Raw genomic sequence first — 21,084 nt, forward strand, 5'->3', positions numbered from 1 at the left:
TTTTGGAAACTAGACCCCCCAAGGAACTTATCTAGATGTGTGGTGAGCACTTTGAACCCCCAAGGGCTTCACAAAAGTTTGTAATGCCCGGGCGTGAAAATAAAAAAAAATCATATTTTTTCCAGAAACATGATCTTTTAGTCCCCAATTTTTTATTTTCCCAAGGGTAACAGGTGAAATTGTACCCTAAAAGTTGTTGTCCAATTTGTCCTGAGTACGCTGATTCCCGAAATATGGGAGAAAACTACTGTATGGGCACACGTCAGGGCTCGGAAGGGAAGTAGTGACATTTTCGAATGCAGACTTTGATGGAATGGTCTACGGGTGCCATGTTGCCTTTGGAGAGCCCCTGACATACCTAAACAGTGGAAACCCCCCACAAGTGACCCCATTTTAGAAATTAGACCCCCTAAGGAACTTAACTAGATGTGTGGTGAGCACTTTGAACCCCCCCAGTGCTTCACAGAAGTTTATAGCGCCCGGGCATGAAAATAAAAAAATCATATTTTTTCCACAAACATGATCTTTTAGTCCCCAATTTTTATTTTTCCAAGGGTAACAGGAGAAATTGGACCCCAAAAGTTGTTGTCCAATTTGTCCTGAGTACGCTGATACCCGATATGTGGGAGAAAACTACTGTATAGGGACACGTCAGGGCTCGGAAGGGAAGTAGTGACGTTTTGGAATGCAGACTTTGATGGAATGGTCTGCGGGTGTCATGTCGCGTTTGGAGAGCCTCTGATGTGCCTAAACTGTTGAAACTCCCCACAAGTGACCCCATTTTGGAAACTAGATCCCCTAAGGAACTTGTTTTTTTATGTTTTGGAGCTTTTATCCAATGAAAACAATTTTATATAAAAATAATTATTTTTGCAACGCTTTATTCTGCGAGCTATAACTTTTTTATTTTTTCGCTGATGACGCTGTATGGCGGCTTGTTTTTTGCAGGACAAGATGACGTTTTCAGCGGTACCATGGCTATTTATATCCATCTTTTTGATTGCGTGTTATTGCACTTTTTTTCGGCGGTATGATAATAAAGAATTATTTTTTGCTTTGTTTTTTATTTTTATTTTTTAAGGGGTTCGATAAAGGGGTTAACTAATGGGACAGTTTTATAGGGCGGGTCGTTACGGACGCGGCGATACTAAATATGTGTACTTTTATTGTTTTGTTTCTTTTTATTTCCAAAAAATGAATTTATTAGGGAATTTTTTTTTTAAAAATTTATTTAGCTTTTTTTATAAATTAATTTTACACTTTTTTTTTAACTTTATTACATTGTACCAGGGGGGACATAACTGTCATGTGACAGAGCGCTGATCTGTCACATCACAGATCACTGTGACAGGCAGTGCAGAAGGCTTCCTCATGCCTGCGCTTTGCAGGCAGTGAGGAAGCCAGCTCCCTGCAGGCCCCCACCGCCATTTTGGATCCTGGGACCTGCAGGGAAGGAGGCCCCCGCAGCAGTGCTGCACATCGCGCTGCTGCAGTGGTCTCAGGGAAGCACAGAGGGAGTCCCCTCCCTGCTGATGCTTCCCTAAACCCCTGGTACACTGCGATGGTGTTTGATCACAGTGTGCCAGGGGTAAACATGTCCCTGACACATAATGCCGGGTGTCAGCTGTGATAATCAGCTGACACCTAGCCGCAATCACTTACTACTGAGAGTCCTCAGTGGTTGATACCTTTTAATGCCTAACTGAAAAGATGGTAACACATTGCAAGCTTTCCAGACTACTCAGGTCTCTTCATCAGGCATAGACTAACACAAAATCTGAAGAATCACATATTTATACACAACGCAGCAGAGAAATAATGCAGTAGATAAGACAAGTGACATGAAGCAGAATTATCATTATGGGAGAGGGATAAGCATAAATATTGGAACAGTTCATAGATAAGGAGTCTGTATGTTTTATTGTCCTCTGATTGGGGTCTGGTACTGTGTTGTGATGCCCCCAGAAGGTCTGAATAGCAAATTCCTTAATTGATGTAAAAAGACATAAATCCATGCGACAGATTCATTCCTACACTGAGTGTCACAGGTTGTCATAAATTTATACTTCTAGACCCTCCTGTCTCTCTGAGATTTGAAGTTACCTTTTAAAACAAGCAAATTAATGTCCATCATGCTATGAACGGGGATACAAAAATGTAAATCCATTCTTTTTTCTCTTCTCGTGTCGCGATGACAATTCATCCTTGTTCTCAGTTTTTGCCCGGTCTCCCCCACATACAGACCCCTAGTTGGACATTTAGTACAAATAAGTACACCACGATAGATGTGATGCAGCTGAAAGTGCCTGGGAACTTGTAGTCCTGATGTGATTTGGGGATCTTTATCTTGTCCATGGTCATTATAAATGGACAAGTTTTACATTTTGTCTGGTTGCAAGGAAAGATTCCTGTAGCTGAGAGGACAGGGAATCATAGATTCATAGAGTTGGAAGGGACCTCCTGGGCCATCTGGTCCAACCCCCTGCTCAAAGCAGGATTCGCTAAATCATCCCAGTCAGATGTGTGTCCAGCCTCTGTTTGAAGACTTCCATTGAAGGAGAACTCACCACTTCTCGTGGCAGCTTGTTCCACTCATTGACCACTCTAAATGTCAAAAAGTTTTTTCTAATATCTAATCTGTCTCCTCCCATTCAGTTTCATCCCATTGCTTCTAGTCTTTCCTTGTGCAAATGAGAATAAAGTTGATCCTTCTACAATGTGACAGCCCTTTAGATATTTGTAGACAGCTATTAAGTCTCCTCTCAGTCTTCTCTTTTGCAAACTAAACAATCCCAAATCCTGCAACCTTTCCTCATAAGACAGTTTGCAGACCAGTCACCATTCTGGTTGCTCTTTTCTGAACTTGCTCCAGCTTATTGATGTCTTTTTTAAAATGTGGTTCCCAAAACTGGACACAATATTCCAGATGAGGTCTGACCAAAGAGTAGAGGGAAATAATGACTTCACGTGATCTAGACTGTATGCTTCTGTTAATACATCCTAGAATTGCATTTGCCTTTTTTGCTGCTGCATCACACTGTTGACTCATATTCAGTCTGTGATCTATTAGTATACCCAAGTCTTTTTCACATGTGCTGTTGCTTAGCCCTATTCCTCCCATTCTGTATATGCTTTTTACATTTTTATTGCCCAGATGTAGTACTTTGCATTTTTCCGTTAAAAACCATTCTGTTAGTTGCTGCCCACTTCTCCAGTTTATTTATATCTTTTTGAATCCTTTCTCTCTCTTCTCTAGTATTAGCTATCCCTCCTAGCTTTGTGTCATCAGCAAATTTAATCAGTTTACCCTCAATTCCTTCATCTAAATCGTTGATAAAGATGTTGAACAATACAGGGCCCAGGACAGAGCCCTGTGGTACCCCACTTGAGACATTCTTCCAACTGGATGTGTAGCCATTTACGACCACTCTTTGGGTCCGATCACTAAGCCAGTTATGAATCCACCTAACAGTTGCCTTTTCCATTCCATTCTTAGTCATTTTTTCAATAAGGATTGTATGAGATACTTTGTCAAATGCTTTGCTGAAGTCAAGATATAATATACTATATCTACAGCATTTCCTTGATCCACCCAATCAGTGATTCCGTCATAGAAGGAAATTAAGTTAGTCTGACATGACTTATTAGTTAAAAACCCATGCTGACTCTTTAATCACTTCATTCTTATCCAGGTACTGACATACATGTTGTTTAATAATTTGTTCAAAGATCTTTCCTGGTATAGAAGTCAGACTCACCGGCCTATAGTTGCCTGGGTCCACCTTCTTCCCCTTTTTGAAGATAGGAACAACATTTGCTCTTCTCCAGTCTTCTGGCACTTCTCCTGTTCTCCAAGAATTTTCAAAGATTATGGAGAGGGGTTCAAATATTTCTTCTGCTATCTCCTTCAGTACTCTGGGGTGTAATTTATCTGGACCTGGAGACTTGAATTCATTTAGGTTAGCTAAGTGTTTCCTCACTATCTTTCTGTTTATAGATATCCTGGATTCTTCTATTCCCTTAATAGGACAGTGAAGAACAGTTGATGTTACATTTCTTTTCTGAGAGAAAACAGATGCAAAATAGGAATTTAAGTTCGGCCTTCTCAGCATCCTGTCTTACCATTTCATCATTTTCATCCTGTAAAAATCCTATAGCATCTTTGACTTTTCTTTTGACATATCCCCAAAATCCTTTATTATTGCTTTTGACATCTCTTGCAAGCCTCAATTCATTGTCAGCTTTACTTAATCTGATTTGTGCCCTGCAGGTTCTGCAGACAGCATTATATTCTTTTTTAGATATGCCTCCTTCTTTCCATTTTATAAACATTTTTTTCTTCCTTTTTAGCATGTGCTTAAGTTCTGTGATCATCCATCCTGGCTTCCTTAAATGCTTCCTATTCTTCCCTCTTTTCGGAATTGTTAACAATTGTGCTTTGAGAATTTCATTTTTCAAGATTTCCCATCCTTCCTGGACATTTTTGTCTTTAAGGATATCCAGCCATTGGATCCCTCCAATTCTCCTTCTGAATCCCTTAAAACCTGACAATGCTTCTGACAATGTTGCTTCTTAAATTTGGGGGCTGCATAAAACACAGTAGTGGAGGGTCTGGAAATATGAATTGTAATCGGGCATCTTTTTGTAGTAAAGGTTGTAATTTCTGTGGAGCTCCCCTTAGCCCCTCCAGATTGCTACTGTAGGTAACTACTAGAAGCACCCAGTTATTTTCATCTTTAGTTTTGTAATGTAGCAGGCGATTCCTTGATATTCTGGTGGCTCTTGTAATTTGGTTTTCAATTGTTCTTGGAAGGTAGCTCTGATTCAAAAAGGTCTTTCTGAGGCTACCAAGGTGTTTGTATCTATCAATGGGGTTGGAAGATATACGATTGTATCTGAGATTGATTAAACTGTTCATGGAATGTCTTTAGCTGTTGATCAGACTCTGTCCAGATGATTAAAATATCATCAATGTAGCGGTAGTAGGCCAGAGGTCTGATGGGACGAGGACAAAAATTCGCTTTCAAGCTTGGCCATGAAAAGATTTGCATACTGTGGAGCCATTTTACTTCCCATATCTGTACCAGTCTCCCCTGTAGATAGATCTTGTTAAATTCAAAGTAATTGTGGGTGAGGATGAATTTTGTGAGTTTCACCACAGAATCAGAATTCCCGATGTTTTCCATGAAGACTTTTTTCTTTACAGGCATTTAATCCATCCTGGTGTGGGATATTAGAGTACAGATTCCACATCCATGGTGGCCAGGATGGTTCCTTCTGGTAGAGCAGGGTTCCCCAACTCCAGTCCTCAAGGCCCACCAACAGATCATGTTTTCAGGATTTCATTTGTGTTGCACAGGTGAAGCAATTATCACCTGAGCAGTACTAAGAAAATCCTGAAAACATGATCTGTTGGTGGGCCTTGAGGACTGGAGTTGGGGAACCCTGTGGTAGAGGACCTATTTCTGCTAGTTTATTCAATAGGTCAGTTGTGTCCTGAATGTATCCTTTACCAGGGGTTTAAGAACACCCTCTACCCATCCAGATACCTGCTCAGTAAGGGTGCCTACACATGAAATTATTGGCCTCCCTGGATTTCCAGATTTGTGAAGCATGTAGAATGTCTCTGTTCTTGGACTCTCTGGTATCAGGTCATCGGCTCTTATGGATCCGTCAGGCAGACAAGATACCAACTTGTTTAGTTCCTTGTAATAGTCCTGTGTATTATCCGACTCCAATTTTCTGTAGTAGCGTGTGTCCATAAGTTGTCTGTTTGCTTCCTTCATATAGCCTGTGTTTATCATGACTATTGCACCACCCTTCTCAGCAGGTCTAATGATGATTTCTTTGTTGATTTTTAGAGACCGTATGGCCTTTCTCTCCTGGGCACTGATGTTGGATGCTTGTATCATGTTGGTGTCTATGATGGTGCCTGACGAATCCATAAGAGCCCCGATGACCTGATACCAGAGAGTCTAAGAATAGGGACAATCTACATGCTTCCCAAAATCCACAAATCTGGAAACCTTTCCTTGCAACCAGAACGATGTACAATACAAAATAATATTGTGGTACCGTGTTAGCCAGAAAAATAGATGTAAATACTTATGTTCCCCCCAAAAATTGAGAAAAGTATTCAAGGTGTGATACTTTTATTGGCTAACCAGAGAAATTATATCTGTAAGCAAGCTTTCAGGGCTCAATAGGCCCATTTATCAGGCTAGATTACAAGTGAATTACTGAGAAGAGACAGCAACATTTAAATAGGAATTATAACAGGACATGAGGTGATGCTAGCTAGAGACAGGCCAAGGAAATCAAACTGAGGTTTCTGTTACACATGCAGATGAGGACCAAGTGTTCTATTAGCGATCTGAAGACCTTATTGTGGAGGTCTGAACTGTGTCCATGTAATGAGTCATGAATCCAGGTGTCAAATTCAGTCCTATTGTTAGAGATTGAAACATATTTATAAATTTGAACTCCCAAATTTTTCTCTCTCTGTCACTATTAAAATGATCTTTCAATATTAGGACTTTTAGATCTGCCAAGCTGTGTCCAGGTCTAGAGAAGTGTATTCCTACAGGTGTGTCCAGCTCATTTTAAAAGTATGTCTATGCAGATTCATCCTTGTTTGTAGTTTTTGCTTAGTTTCTCTGATGTATGTCCATGCATTGCACCTTGTACACTGTATCATGTACACTACATTGGAGGATGTACATAAAAAAGAGTCCATGATCTTAGTCCTGATTTGTGTTGGGTATGGGGACTTTATCTGTTGGTGATATGTGGGTGCAGGTCTTGCATTTCTTACTGTTACAGGGGACTGTGCCTGTCTCTGATGGTGATGTGAGGTCCTGTCCTGTTATAATTCCTATTTAAATGTTGCCGTCTCTTCTCAGTAATTCACTTGTATTCTAGCCAGATGTAGGGGCCTTTTGAGCCCTGAAAGCTTGCTTACAAATATAATTTCTATGGTTAGCCAATAAAGGTATCACACCTTGAATACTTTTCTCAATTTTTTGGGGGGACATAAGTATTTACTTCTACCTTGCAACCAGAAAAAATGTAAATAAAGATAATGATCCCCAACTCACATCAGGACTACAAGATCCCAGGTATTTTCAGCTGCATCACATCTAACGTGGTGTACTTAAGTATTATAATAATAATAAATTTTATTTTTATAGCGCCGACATATTCCGCAGCACTTTACATTTCAGAGGGGATTTGTACAGACAATAGACATTACAGCATAACAATAATCACATACAGTAGATTATAACACATACCAAGAGGAAAGAGGGCCCTGCTCGCAAGCTTACAGTCTATGAGGAAAGAGGGAGACACGAAAGGTAGGTGGTAACAGTTACCCTGAATTGTATGGACCAGTCATAATGTTAAGTGTGTAACAGTACAGACACAGAGGGCTAATGGAGGCATAAAGCATGTGGGAACATGATGCGGGGAACCTGGTTATGGTAAAACTTTTGGCTCTGCCACACAGGGATAGATTAGGTTAATGTGTTGGGGTGGTAGGCCAGTCTGAATAAATGCGTTTTCAGGACACGCTTAAAATTGCGGGGATTGGGGACTAATCGTATTGACCTGGGAAGTGCATTCCAAAGAATTGGTGCGGCACGTGTAAAGTCTTGGAGACGGGAGTGGGAGGTTCTGACTATTGAGGATGCTAATCTCAGGTCATCAGCAGAACGGAGGGCGCGGGTAGGGTGGTATACTGAAACAAGGGAGGAGATGTAGGGTGGTGCTGAGCCATGGAGGGCTTTGTGAGTGAGGGTAATAAGTTTATACTGAATTCTGGAGTGGATGGGTAGCCAGTGTAATGACTGGCACAAGGTAGAGGCATCAGTGTAACGATTGGTGAGGAATATGATCCTGGCTGCAGCATTCAAGACAGATTGGAGGGGGGAGAGTTTGGTAAGAGGGAGACCGATTAGAAGAGAGTTACAATAGTCGAGACGAGAATGAATAAGAGAAACAGTAAGAGTTTTTGCAGAGTCAAGGTAAGAAAAGGTCGAATTCTAGAAATGTTTTTGAGGTGCAGATGACAAGAGCGAGCCAGTGATCGAATGTGGGGGGCAAAGGAAAGCTCGGAATCAAGTATGACCCCAAGACAGCGGGCCTGTTGCTGGGGAGTAATAGTGGAACCACACACAGAAATGGCAATGTCGGGTATAGGTACATTAATAGAGGGAGGAAACACCAGGAGTTCAGTCTTTGACAGGTTCAGTTTCAGATATAGTGAGGACATGATATTAGACACAGCGTTTAGACAATCGCCGGTGTTTTCTAGAAAGGCTGGCGTGATGTCAGGAGAAGCGTATAATTGGGTGTCATCAGCATAGAGATGGTACTGGAAACCAAATCTACTGATTGTTTGACCAATAGGGGCAGTGTACAAGAAGAGGAGGGGACCTAGAACCGATCCTTGGGGGACCCCAACAGTAAGGGGAAAATGAGAGGAGGAACCGGCAAAAGATACAGTAAAGGAGCGGTCGGAGAGATAGGAGAACCAGGAGAGAACGGTATCCTTGAGGCCAATGGAACGGAGCATAGTGAGGAGGAGCTGATGATCCAGTGTCGAATGCTGCAGAGAGATCCAAGAGAATTAGCATGGAGTAATGACCATTTGATTTAGCTGTTAGCAGATCATTAGAGACTTTAGTGAGGGCAGTTTCAGTGGAGTGTAAAGAGCGGAAACCGGATTGGAGAGGGTCGAGAAGAGTTTTCTGAGAGATAGCGGATAAGACGGGAGTGGACCAGGCGTTCCAGGAGTTTAGAGATGAAGGGAAGATTAGAGACAGGTCTATAGTTAGCGGCACAGTTTTGGTCGAGGGATGGTTTTTTAAGTAGTGGATGTATGATGGCATGCTTAAATGAGAAGGGAAAAATACCAGAAGAGAGAGAGAGGTTAAATATTTTAGTTAGGTGAGGGGTGACAGCAGGGGAAAGGGACTGAAGGAGCTGTGACGGAAATGGGTCACTGGTGCAAGTAGTTGGGTGAGAAGATGCAAGGAGCCTGCTTACTTCTTCTGTGACTGGTTCAAAATCAGAGAGTGAGTTAGATGCAGTGGGGGAGGGAGGACGGTGCATGGTATGAGGTGATTGGGAGATAATTTCCTGTCGGATCTGGTCAATTTTTTCTTTGAAGTAATTGGCCAGATCGTCAGCTCGGAGCTCCGTGGTTGGGGCCTGTACTCTTGGATTGAGTAGAGAATGAAAAGTGTCAAAGAGACGTTTCGGGTTATTGGACAGTGAGGTGATGAGGGTGTTGAAATAGGTTTGTTTGGAGAGGTGAAGGGCAGTGTTGTATGTTCTAAGCATAAACTTAAAATGGATGAAATCTTCGGGTAGATTGGATTTTCTCCAGACGTTCGGCGCACCTGGAGCACCGCTGCAGGAAACGTGTTTGCACCGTGTGCCAGGGTTGTCGCCGTCTGCGTTGTGGTGTTCTATTTATAGGGGGTGCAAATTCATCCAGGGCACTTTGAAGTGTTTCATTGTAATGCTTCAATGCAGAATCAGGACATGAGAGGGAGGAGATAGGGGCCAATGAAGACTGCAAGTTCTTCATAAGTTTCTGGGTGTTAATGGCCTGTATGTTTCTATAAGTCTGGACAGTGGGGGTGACCTGAGCAGCCTGGCAGTTCTTGATAGAGAATGAAAGAAGATTGTGGTCAGAGAGCGGGAGAGGGGAGTTTGCAAAATCATCCACTGCACAAAGCCGAGAGAAGACCAAATCGAGGGAGTTTCCGTCTTCATGCGTTGGAGAATTAGTAAGCTGCGAAAGGCCAAATGAGGAGGTTAGAGATAAAAGGTGAGTAGCAGATGGGGAGAGGGGAAGAGCAATGGGGATGTTGAAATCTTCCATGATGAGGGTAGGGATGTCACAGGAGAGAAAATGTGGAAGCCAAGTGGCAAAATGATCCAGGAACTGATGGGAGGGGCCGGGAGGACGATACACCACCGCCACTCGCATGGAGAAGGGGGTGTAGAGTCTGACGGCATGGACCTCAAAAGAAGGGAAGACAAGTGAGGGTACTTGAGGGATAACCTGAAAGGTACATTTTGGTGATAGGAGCAGACCAACGCCTCCACCAGCTCTATTGTCTGATCTTGGGGTATGAGAGAAGTGAAGCCCCCCATATGAAAGAGCAGCAGCAGCGGTAGTGTCTGACTGCTGGATCCAGGTTTCAGTAAGAGCCAGGAGGTTAAGAGAATTAGAAAGGAAAAAGTCATGAATGAAGGAGAGTTTGTTACACACTGAGCAAGAATTCCAAAGTGCACAATTAAGAGAGACAGATGGCATGCAGGGAATATTAATAAGATTAGAGGGGTTTCTGAGTGTAGCAGTCGGTACAAGTATTTGTACTAAATGTCCAACTGGGGGTCTGTATATGTGGGAGAGCGACCAAAACTGAGAACAAGGATGAATTCTCATCGCCACACATTAAGAGAAAAAAGATTGGATCTACCTGTGGCAAAACATTTTTGTATCCCCGGTCATAGCATCATGGACATTAAATTACTTGCTTTAAAAGGTAACTTCAAATCTCAGAGAGACAGGAGGGTCTGGAAGTATAAATTTATGACAATCTTTGACACTCTCGGTGCAGCAATGAATGTGTGGTATGGAATAATGTCTTTTTACGTCAATTAAGGAATTTGCTCTTCAGACCTTCTGGGGGCATCACAACACAGTACCACACCCCAATCAGAGGACAATAAAACATCCAGACTCCTTATCTATGAACTGTTCCAATATTTATGCTGATCCCTCTCCCATAATGATAATTCTGCTTCATGTCATTTGCCTTATCTGCTGCATTATTTCTCTGCTGCGTTGTGTATAAATATGTGATTCTTCAGATTTTGTATTAGTCTATGCCTGATGAAGAGACTTGAGTAGTCTGGAAAGCTTGCAATGTGTTACCATCTTTTCAGTTAGCCATTAAAAGGTATCAACCACTGAGGACTCTCAATTCTACTGTAAATACTTCTCTATCTACTGGCTAACATGATACAAAGATATATATCTTTCCTCATTTATTACAGCATTTATACCATTGATGATATCTGCAAAAATCACAAATGTAGGTACGAATCTTTTGGGGTGTTTTTGCACTGTTTTAACAGAATGTCTTTATTTTGCAGATGTTAGTATACCTGTTTTACTCCGTTCCTTCCAATCTCTTCACGGTGTATGGTCTCCTGGTTCCTGGATGCACGTGGATGCCAGATCTTACCCTTATTTATGCTGGTGGATTGGCTCAGGTAGTAGGAACATAGCATTCGACAAATACATGTAGAAGAGAATTATGCCAAGATAATATTTCTCAGAAAACATTTGATTGCTGCTGATTAACCAGTTCATGAACAGTCCATTTATAGTACATTTTCTTTTACCGGTTCTATAATGTTTCCTCATTTGAATATTTAGAGACTTTTTGCTTATTTTTTTCCCCCTCACTACATGGGCTTAGTTTTTATATTCCTTTCTTCCCCTCTGATATCATTAGAGGAAATACATGTCTATTTTTCTCTTTTTTTAACAACCACAAGGGAACGCTAAAAACTTTTAAAATTGCATTCCCCTTTGCATAGAAATTATTTCTATATATTGGATATATTCTTTTTTTATGGCTGCTGGGCTAAAAACAGCAATTTAGACTAGTGTCTTTTTTAATTTTTGTTTTTAATTTATGCTTTCTTTAATTTTATTTTTGCTATTTTTATTTACTTATTTTTTTCAATTATTTTCTACATTGTGCCGCCATTTTTTTTTTTTTTTAAACGTTTGGTTGGGGGAGGGCATTTTGACATATCATTACATTATATTTTTGCTGATTTTCCCTGTAGCTGCTACAGTGGCATGCAAAAATTTGGGCACCCTTGGTGAAAAGTACTGATCTTGTGAAGTTAAGCAAGTTGAAGATGAAATGATCTCTAAAAGGCTCATCACACTGTATGATTTTTAAGTTGCATTTCATTGCATGAAATAAGTATCTGATCACCTACCAACCAAGAAGGATTTTGCTCTTACAAACCTGTTAGTTTTTCTTTAAGAAGCCCTCCTACTCTGCACTCATTACTTGTATTAATTGCACCTGTTTGAACTCATTACCTGTATAAAAGACACCTGTCCACACACTCAATCACACCCCAACCTCTCCACCATGGCCAAGACCAAAGAGCTATCCAAGCACACCAGGAACAAAATTGTAGACCTGCACAAAGCAGGGATGGGCTACAGGACAATAAGCAAGCAGCTTTCTGAGAAGGCAATTGTTGGTAAAATTATTAGAAAATGAAAGAAATGCAAGATGACTGTCAGTCTTCCTCGGTCTGGGCCTCTATGCAATTTCTCACCTCGAGGGGTAAGGATGATTCTGAGTTCTGAGAATGGTCAGGAATAAGTCCAGAACTACACAGGAGAGACTGGTCCATGACGTGAAGAGAGCTGGGACCACAGTCTCAAACATTACCGTTAGTTACATACTACACTGTCATGGATTAAAATCCTGCAGAGTACGTAATGTCCCCTGCTCACTCCAGCAGATTTTCAGAGGAGGCATGGAAGAATGTCATGTGGTCAGACGAAACCAAAATAGAACTTTTTGTTATGAACTCCACTTGGCGAGTTTGAAGGAAGAAGGATGAGTACAACCCCAAGAACACCGTCCCAACCGTGAAGCATGGAGGGAGAAACATCATACTTTGGGGGGTGCTTTTCTGCAAAGAGGACAGGACGACTGCACCGTATTGAAGGGAAGATGGATGGGGTCATGTATAGTGAGATTTTGGTCAACAACCTCCTTCCCTAAGAGCATTGAAGCTGGGTTGGGGTTTGGTCTTCCAGCATGACAATGATCCGAAACACACAGGCAGGGCAACTAAGGAGTGGCTCTGTAAGAAGCACTTCAAGGTCCTGGAGTGGCCTAGGCAGTCTCCAGACCTAAACCCAAAAGAAAATCTTTGGTGGGAGCTGAAATTCAATGATGCCCAGAGATAGCCCCGAAACCTGAAAGATCTGATGAAGAGATGAAGATCTGTATGGAGGAGTGGGCCAAAATCTCTGCTGTAGTGTGTGCAAACTTGGTCAAGAACTAAAGGAAACGTCTGACCACTCTAATTTCAAACAAAAGTTTCTGTACCAAATATTAAGTTCTGTTTCTTTATTGTTACAAATACTTAATTCATGCAAAAAAATTCAAATGAACGCGTTCCCGACCTTGGACATACCAAGTACGTCATGGTTACGAAGTGCTTCCAGTCCATGGACATACTGGCTACATAATGGCGATTTTGATTGCACAAAAGATGTGTGTGCAATTGCTGCCGGGTGATCAGCTGATATTAAAGCTGACATCTGTCTCTCACCACTCCCAGCAGTTTAACCCTCTAAATGCTGTGATCAAAGCATTCAAACAGAGGGCAGAGGGAGGGAGCCTTCTCTGCCCACCAATTGGCACCCCAGTGACCTCATTGTGGGGTCAGGATTGTTGCCATGATGACCCAATGTCGTCATGACAACATCCAGGTCACCAGGCTACGGCAAGCCCCTCAGATTATCTCAGGAGCTTACAGATTACATATAGAGTGCTGAAAAAAGTCCTAACAGTATGCCTCATTTCAGATGTGTTGTGGATAAATCAAAATTGTATCACTTTATGTAAATGAGCTCTTGCAGGCTATGTGGAGGATGCTGCTCTGGAGATAACTCTGCCTCCAGAGCTTATTGTACATGAAGAGGAGTTACCAGAGTGACTAGTAACTAACACAAAACAGGAGAAATAAACTTTGTCTTCTTGCAAACACATTTTCTGCAGCTATCTCAGCTCTGCTGTATTGTAACAACACTGCAGCCCTGTCTGCCTGTGAGATGAAATCTGAGAGGAACCTGCAGATGTGTCAGGCAGAGGACGGCCATTACACATCACACTGGTAACTCCTCCTTCATGTAAAATATACTCTGGTGGCAGAGTTATCTCCCGAGCAGCGTCCTCCCCAGAGTCTGGAAGAGGTCAATTTATATAAAGTGATAAAAGATGATTTCTCAGCAACAAGGCATCTGATATAAGGCATACAGATATCAGTCTCCTCAGCAGACTATAGCCTGTATGCCTATATTAATATTTTAAATAGGTCAAATGTGGTTACAGATTCTCTTTAACTATATGTTTGACCAAAAATTGCAAGATAATTTTTAAGTTAAAAATTGCTGTTTTAGCTGATGTACAGTAGATGTACCAGAGCAAAGACTTCTGAGCCGTGAATAACCCAATCTACACCCTGGATTGGTGATTGGGAGCTTCCTCTGTACACTGTGCATTGTCAGCAAGCTGCTAATCAGTGGTGAGGTTGGTGTTTCACAGATTAGCCTGACTAGTCTGTACATGAGATGTAGTCCGGTAGTGCTAATTTTCTGCTGACAAAATAATGATTGTATTGAAACAGCAACACACAAGTGACACATCCCTGGAATCAGGCTCTTCTGCTCTATATTATACTGTTCTCAGATTAAATAGCAAAAACCCGCTAACAGATACTCATTAAATCCCCTGTTTCCTGCTATTATCCCAATCTACACAGCAAAGCTGACAAATGAGCTACAAAAATAGGAAACGTCAATCTATTGTGTCTTTGCTAAAGTGGCCAATGTATTATTTTTTTTCTGTTACAAAATGAAAAAAAAACTACAAATGTTTCTAATGGAAACCAGATAGGAATAATTTATTATTGTCTGATAATACATTTGAGTTATTGATCTGTAAATCAGTGAAAATCGTTAACAAGGACACGCATATCTCTCATATCAGGTCCTTTCCATTGTTCCTAATGGCGAGGATTTTCACATGATGTGGAACTTATCTCCCTGTATAGACTCGTGACTCCTGACTGCACTTTTTTCAATCCTGCAGGCACAGTTTTCGCACATTGGTGCATCCCTTCATGCAAGGACTCCTTACATCTACAGAGTTCCCGATGAAGCAAGACTTTTTGTTTTAACCACAAATCTCCTTTTTGGGATCTTTCCACAGATATTAGCGCATCGTTGTGTAAACCAGCCAGAATTTTTTGTGAGGATTAAACCAGGGGCCAAAATTAATTAATGGGTTTAAGGATATCATGGACATGTACAAACTGTGTGATATTTGACAATTGGGTACTATCTATTATTCTGTTTTATACTGTAAAAAGTTCATGCACAACTTCTTGAAGCCAAAGCCAATGAAATATGAGTGGTTTGATTGACACAAAGTTAACATTGCCTTAAAGCAAGATAACTAGAAAGTAGGGGATTGTGTATATATAAAGGTCTCTGTTTTATGGTAACTGTATTGAATATGTGACTTCTTGTGAAAGCTATTTGTACATTTCCAAAGCATTTTTTTTTTTTAAAGTACAGCAACAAGTGCATGACTGTGACTAAAATTGAGGCCTAGTCCTATTCACCTCAATTTAGTCTCGTGCACATGCACTCATGGAAACAATGAAGGAAATGTAATGCATGCAGAAGCGCAAATCCTTCTGCCTCTTCATGTAATTCCAGACAGACTCGATATTAAATCAGGTCTTTGTGAGGACCACATAATCTCTTTCAGGACTCTTTGTTCTTCTTTACGCTGAAGATTGGTTTTAATGACATTGGCTGCATGTTTGGGGTTGTTGTCCTGCTGCAGAATAAATTTGGAGCCACTCAGATGCCTATCTGATGTTATTACATGATGGATAAGTATCTGCAGATATTTTTAACATTTTCGGTCAGAAGTGCAGTGCAACTGCTGCTAATTTTCGACACCCCAGGTGCTATGTTTTTGTGCATAATTGAGTCACTTGGTCTTATTTCCATGTCTATTGTATTGCATTTTGGCTGCAATTCTCATACTTCTTCAATCATGACCACTTCTGGCCAGACTTCTCTGAACAGTAGATGGGTGTAGCTTAGTTCCATTGATTGCTGCAAGTCCTGAGCTGATGGCACTGCCGGAAAGCCTTCCGATTTCAAACGGATGTTAACATGATATGTCTTTCATCTGCCACACTGAGTTTCCGTGGCTGACCACTATGTCTTCTGTGGTTCCCAGGGTTGAACATTTCTTGGTGCTTCTTCAAGAGCTTGAACAGTACATCTTGAAAGCTCAGTCTGCTTTGAAAGTTTAACCTGAGAAAGACCTTGCTGATAAAGTATGACTATCTTGTGTCTAGATGAAATGCTCAGTCTTGCAATGGTGTATGACCCGAGGCATGAAGGAAGAACAAGTTTATGGAAGTAATGATATGGACTGCAGAGAATTCAGATTTCAACATCAAGTCTGTCTGGGATTTCATAAAAAGACAGACTGTTTTGTGCAAGCCAACATCCATATAATAATCGGTAGTTAATTCTCCAATATGCTTGGAACATCCTCCCTGCTGAGTTCCTTCAAAAACTGTATGGAAGTGTACCTTAAAGAATTGATACCTTGAAGGCAAAGAGTGGTCACACCAAATACTGATTTCTCTCTGGTTCATCAACTTTGTATTTTGTTAACAGATAGTTCAATTTTAAACACATGTTAATTGTTGAAAGCATTCTTATTTTGCAGAACTTTTTCAACACCCACCTAAAACCTTTGTTGTATAGTACTGTATATATACTATACACATACACACACGTACTAATGTAAAATCCCACAGACATCATGTATATTTACTACTATCCCAGTGACAAGTAACTGGTTCCATTATCCGACAACATGAGATCTACAGCAAGTTAGTACATTTTTTTGCGCCTTTATTACTGAACCATAATGGATCTTCTTCTTTCGTTAACACTATCATTGTAATATGCTTCAACGCCAATGTTTACATAAGTTTTTTTCTTTTAATAACTGTTACATATATAGTAAATTAATTCGTGTGACCTGTTTCCGTCTTTACAATCTATAACCATAATTTCTGACATACATCAGGAGTGTTCATTTTGTATAAACAGCAATACAACGGTATACTAGATGTGTTTCAACTACAAACACTGGAAATGCCAAAGATGCGTTAGAGAAGAAAAAATGTAAAGAAAATGTTTTCACAAAAAATTGCAATAAAATAAAAAAAATCTATTATCACAATAGCAACATTATTGTTCACAAGAAAATACATTCTGGAATGGCTAATTATTAGAATTGTGAATACAACTGTTGGCTTGGTAGAAAAGAACTCCTCTACTGTAACACCTACAGCTCTGGCACAAAATAAGAGACCACTGCAAAATGTTCAGTTTGTCTGATTTTTCTCTTTATATGTATATTTTTGAGTAAAATGTAAATTGCTCTTTTTTTCTATAAACTACTGACAACATGCCTCTGAATTTCCAAGCAATAAATTTTGTTTTTTACTGAAAAGGAGAAATGGTGAAAATAAACAAAACAAAAAAAGTGCTTTCAGACCTCAAATAATGCAAAGAAAACAAGTTCATAATCATTTAGAAACAGCAATACTAATGTTTTAACTCAGGAAGAGTTCTGAAATCAATATTTTGTGGAGTAACCATGATTTTTAATCACAGCTTTCATGCATCTTGGCATGCTTTCCACCAATCTTTCACACTGCTTCTGGCACAAAACTTTAAGCAGCTCTTCTTTGTTTGATGGCTTGTGACTATCCTTCATCCCCTCTTGATTACATTCCAGAGGTTTTCAATGGGGTTCAGGTCTGGAGAATGGGCTGCCCATGACAGGGTTTTGATGTAGTGGTCTCTTTTTGCCAGAGCTGTAGATTGCCAGGTAAGTACATAATGTTATGACATATACTTTCCATCAAGAAGGCCTATTCCTTCTGGTATGCCTTAAAACAGCATATCCCACACACTTTGTAGAATTCTTGATGTGGTCATACAATTTCAAATGACGTTTGGTCATCAGCTATTCCCTCTCCTTTATACACAGGCACACATATATGTTCCAAAAAGGAAGATGGGAATAAGCTACTGCCAGACACCTAAGAGTATATTCAGACAAATGTATTTGTTGTCCGTGTGGAAAGCAAGTAGCACTGGACCCAATGTTAGCATGTGAGCTAGTTCGACTAACCAGATAACATCAGATGGTTGGTAGGTCTCGACAACTTAAGTGTAATGCATATGGCCACTTTAGCTTATGTGAGGATTGAGGCAGATGAAAAGCACAAACAGAAAAATCAGCTTTTGGGTTAATAAAATACCATGAAGCAAAGTTAGTGGCTGTCAGAGATCTCAATAGGAACCATGTGTCACATGATCTAACTAATTGTAAGCTTTTATTAAGCTAATTATTAATCACTTGGAAAGGTTGTCCATTGATAACCCTTTACATTCTCTGGGGCTCCTGAAATCAAGCTGATGACGGGTAGGTTTGCTAATGGGGACTCCTTTTCATTAGTCTTTGTTGCAATTGCGAGGCATAATGAAAACAACACATTGTAAGCTACTCACTAACTTCTATGGCTGTCTCTTTCAATCTACTACAGCAGTGTTTCTCTAATATGATCCTCAAGTCCAGAGCTGCAGTCACTATTCTTCTGGTTGTTACTGGAAACTGTCAACAAGTTTTTTGTCCATCAACCCCAACAAATTGTGAATACACGGCACAAAACCTGGAGCAATATCTTCAAGTTCACATGCATATGTATATCTGCTTGTGCTGTGCTTCACACATTTATCAGCCATGTAAAACTTCATTTACACGTATAAAAGCAATTTATTTTTTGCGTACCGATCTGCAGGCACAGGAGCCGTGATTCACCTTACATTCCCACTTACGTACAGCTGATCAGAATTATACAAAGTGAGGACAGTACATGAGCATCTCATTGTGTTGTACCATGCTTCTGCTTTACAGAAAAATAACTAGCAACCAAAAGAGGATCTGATCCTTTCAGGACGAAGGAAGGAAAATGCTTCCAAACTCATTGTAATGACTGGAGCAGGTCAGTCTTTATACTAACACAGGGGTTTTATAATTCTGAGGCTTCTACACAACCATCTGATTGCTTCTGGATTTCATTAACACAATTACATACAAAAGTGAACTTGCTTCATAAATAGTTTAGAGTGAACATTAGCACTGAGAAAACATTCGGTGTAATGAAATTCCCTTTATCATTTTTTGCCTTTTCCTCTTGAACACGAAGGCTTTTGTTACAGCTAATGTGAATATTCTTTCAATGACGCATATTTAAGAGCTGCCATAAAATTTGTACCAAGAACGTACAAATCGGTTTCATAAGGGACTTTAAATATCATATAACATGTATAGCGGTGAGCAAGAAACATACAAGGATCTACCCGTTGAGCCCTGGCAAAGTTAATAGTATCTGCAAGCTGTTAGTCTTGCCTATAAAGAATGACAGCTAAGATGGGAATCTGGATATAATGTATATTACAGTTTTGTTGCTGTATTTATAATACATGTACTTTAATTCCCTTTTTTTAAAATTGGAAATAATTAACCAAATTGAAAACCGTGAAAACATAAAGTTAGCTAGTTTAAAGGGCAACATCATGCAACAGAATAATGGAAAATGAAAAGCTGCCCCCTGGAGAAGAAACACTTCTGATGCCAGCAAACACAACAAACAGGGACGTGATATTATGCTTACAAACTGACACATTCTTGGCGGCAACAATTAAATGTATTGAGCCATTTCAAATCCAAGAATACTAAACTGCGAAATATGGACCTCTTCTCACGGTATGCTGCACTTAGTTACATCTGAAAAAGAAAAAAACAACCAATGCGTCAATTTCATGCCATTTACTGCAGAAAATCAAATCTATTTCTATGTGAGATCGGCTGATTTATACAAAGATTTAGTTCCCTTAAACTGGCAACATAACAAACATTCTTACAATTAAATGGAAATGGTACAGTATCTTCTTACATAAATCTAGAAGAATTTGAAGCTTTCAATATCGTACAAGTAAGAAGAATAATGTACCGTATATACTCGATTATAAGCTGACCGAGTATAAGCCAAGGCACCTAATTTTGTCACGGAAAACTGGGTAAGCTTATTGAATCGAGTATAAGCCGGGTATGTATTGTCTCCTCATCCCTTTCATGGAATGCGTGGCTCCCCCGTAGCTGTCCTGGTATGCGTGGATCCCCCAGTACTGTCTTGGTATGAGTGGCTCCACCAGTCCTGTCCTGGTATGCGTGGCTCCCCCCGTAGCTGTCCTGGTATACGTGGCTTCCCCCGTCACTGTCCTGGTATGTGTGGCTCCCCCCGTCACTGTCCTGGTATGCGTGGCTCTCCCCATCGCTGTCCTAGTATGAGTGGCTTCCCCAGTCATGTCCTGGTATGCGTGGCTCCCCCCATAGCTGTCCTGGTTTGTATGACTCCCCCCCCGTTGCTGTCCTGGTATGCATGTCTCCTCCCCATCCTGCCCTGGTATGCATGGCTCTCCCCGTCGCTGTCCTAGTATGCATGGCTTTCCCCGTCGCTGTTCTGGTATGCGTGACTCCCCCCGTAGCTGTCCTGGTATGCGTGGCTTCCCCGTCACTGTTCTGGTATGTGTGGCTCCCCCCGTCGCTGTCCTAGTATGCGTGGCTTCTCCCGTCGCTGTTCTGGTATGCGTGACTCCCCCCGTCGCTGTACTGGTATGCGTGGCTCTCCCCATCGCTGTCCTAGTATGCGTGGCTTCCCCAGTCATGTCCTGGTATGCGTGGCTCCCCCCGTAGCTGTCCTGGTTTGTATGGCTCCCCCCGTTGCTGTCCTGGTATGCATGTCTCCTCCCCGTCCTGCCCTGGTATGCATGGCTCTCCCCGTCGCTGTCCTAGTATGCATGGCTTCCCCCGTCGCTGTTCTGGTATGCGTGACTCCCCATCGCTGTCCTAGTATGCGTGGCTTCCCCCGTCGCTGTTCTGGTATGCGTGACTCCCCCCGTCGCTGTCCTGGTATGCGTGGCTCTCCCCATCGCTGTCCTAGTATGCGTGGCTTCCCGCGTCGCTGTTCTGGTATGCGTGGCTTCCCCCGTCGCTGTTCTGGTATGCGTGACTACCCCCGTCGCTGTCCTGGTATGCGTGGCTCTCCACATCGCTGTCC

At 41.2% G+C, this 21,084-nt stretch overlaps 2 protein-coding genes across 2 annotated transcripts in view; one reads left to right on the plus strand and one right to left on the minus strand.

Moving 5' to 3' along the window:
• Positions 1 to 15,424, plus strand: part of TM6SF1 (transmembrane 6 superfamily member 1) — a 142,930-nt gene extending 127,506 nt beyond the window's left edge. The window contains exons 9-10 of the mRNA XM_073568526.1: positions 11,176 to 11,295; positions 14,943 to 15,424. Of these exons, the coding sequence (XP_073424627.1) occupies positions 11,176 to 11,295; positions 14,943 to 15,134 (312 nt within the window). The 3' untranslated portion in view covers positions 15,135 to 15,424. The remainder of the gene's footprint in view (positions 1 to 11,175; positions 11,296 to 14,942) is intronic.
• A 1,357-nt stretch (positions 15,425 to 16,781) lies between these two features.
• The window catches only part of HDGFL3 (HDGF like 3), a 96,918-nt gene continuing 92,615 nt past the window's right edge, over positions 16,782 to 21,084 (minus strand). The window contains exon 8 of the mRNA XM_073568528.1: positions 16,782 to 19,751. The gene's annotated coding sequence lies outside the window, so the exon portion shown is untranslated. The remainder of the gene's footprint in view (positions 19,752 to 21,084) is intronic.

This window comes from Dendrobates tinctorius, unplaced genomic scaffold, assembly GCF_039654945.1.
Source record: "Dendrobates tinctorius isolate UK_male_01 unplaced genomic scaffold, ASM3965494v1 ptg000022l, whole genome shotgun sequence".
In the NCBI taxonomy this organism is placed as follows: domain Eukaryota; kingdom Metazoa; phylum Chordata; class Amphibia; order Anura; family Dendrobatidae; genus Dendrobates; species Dendrobates tinctorius.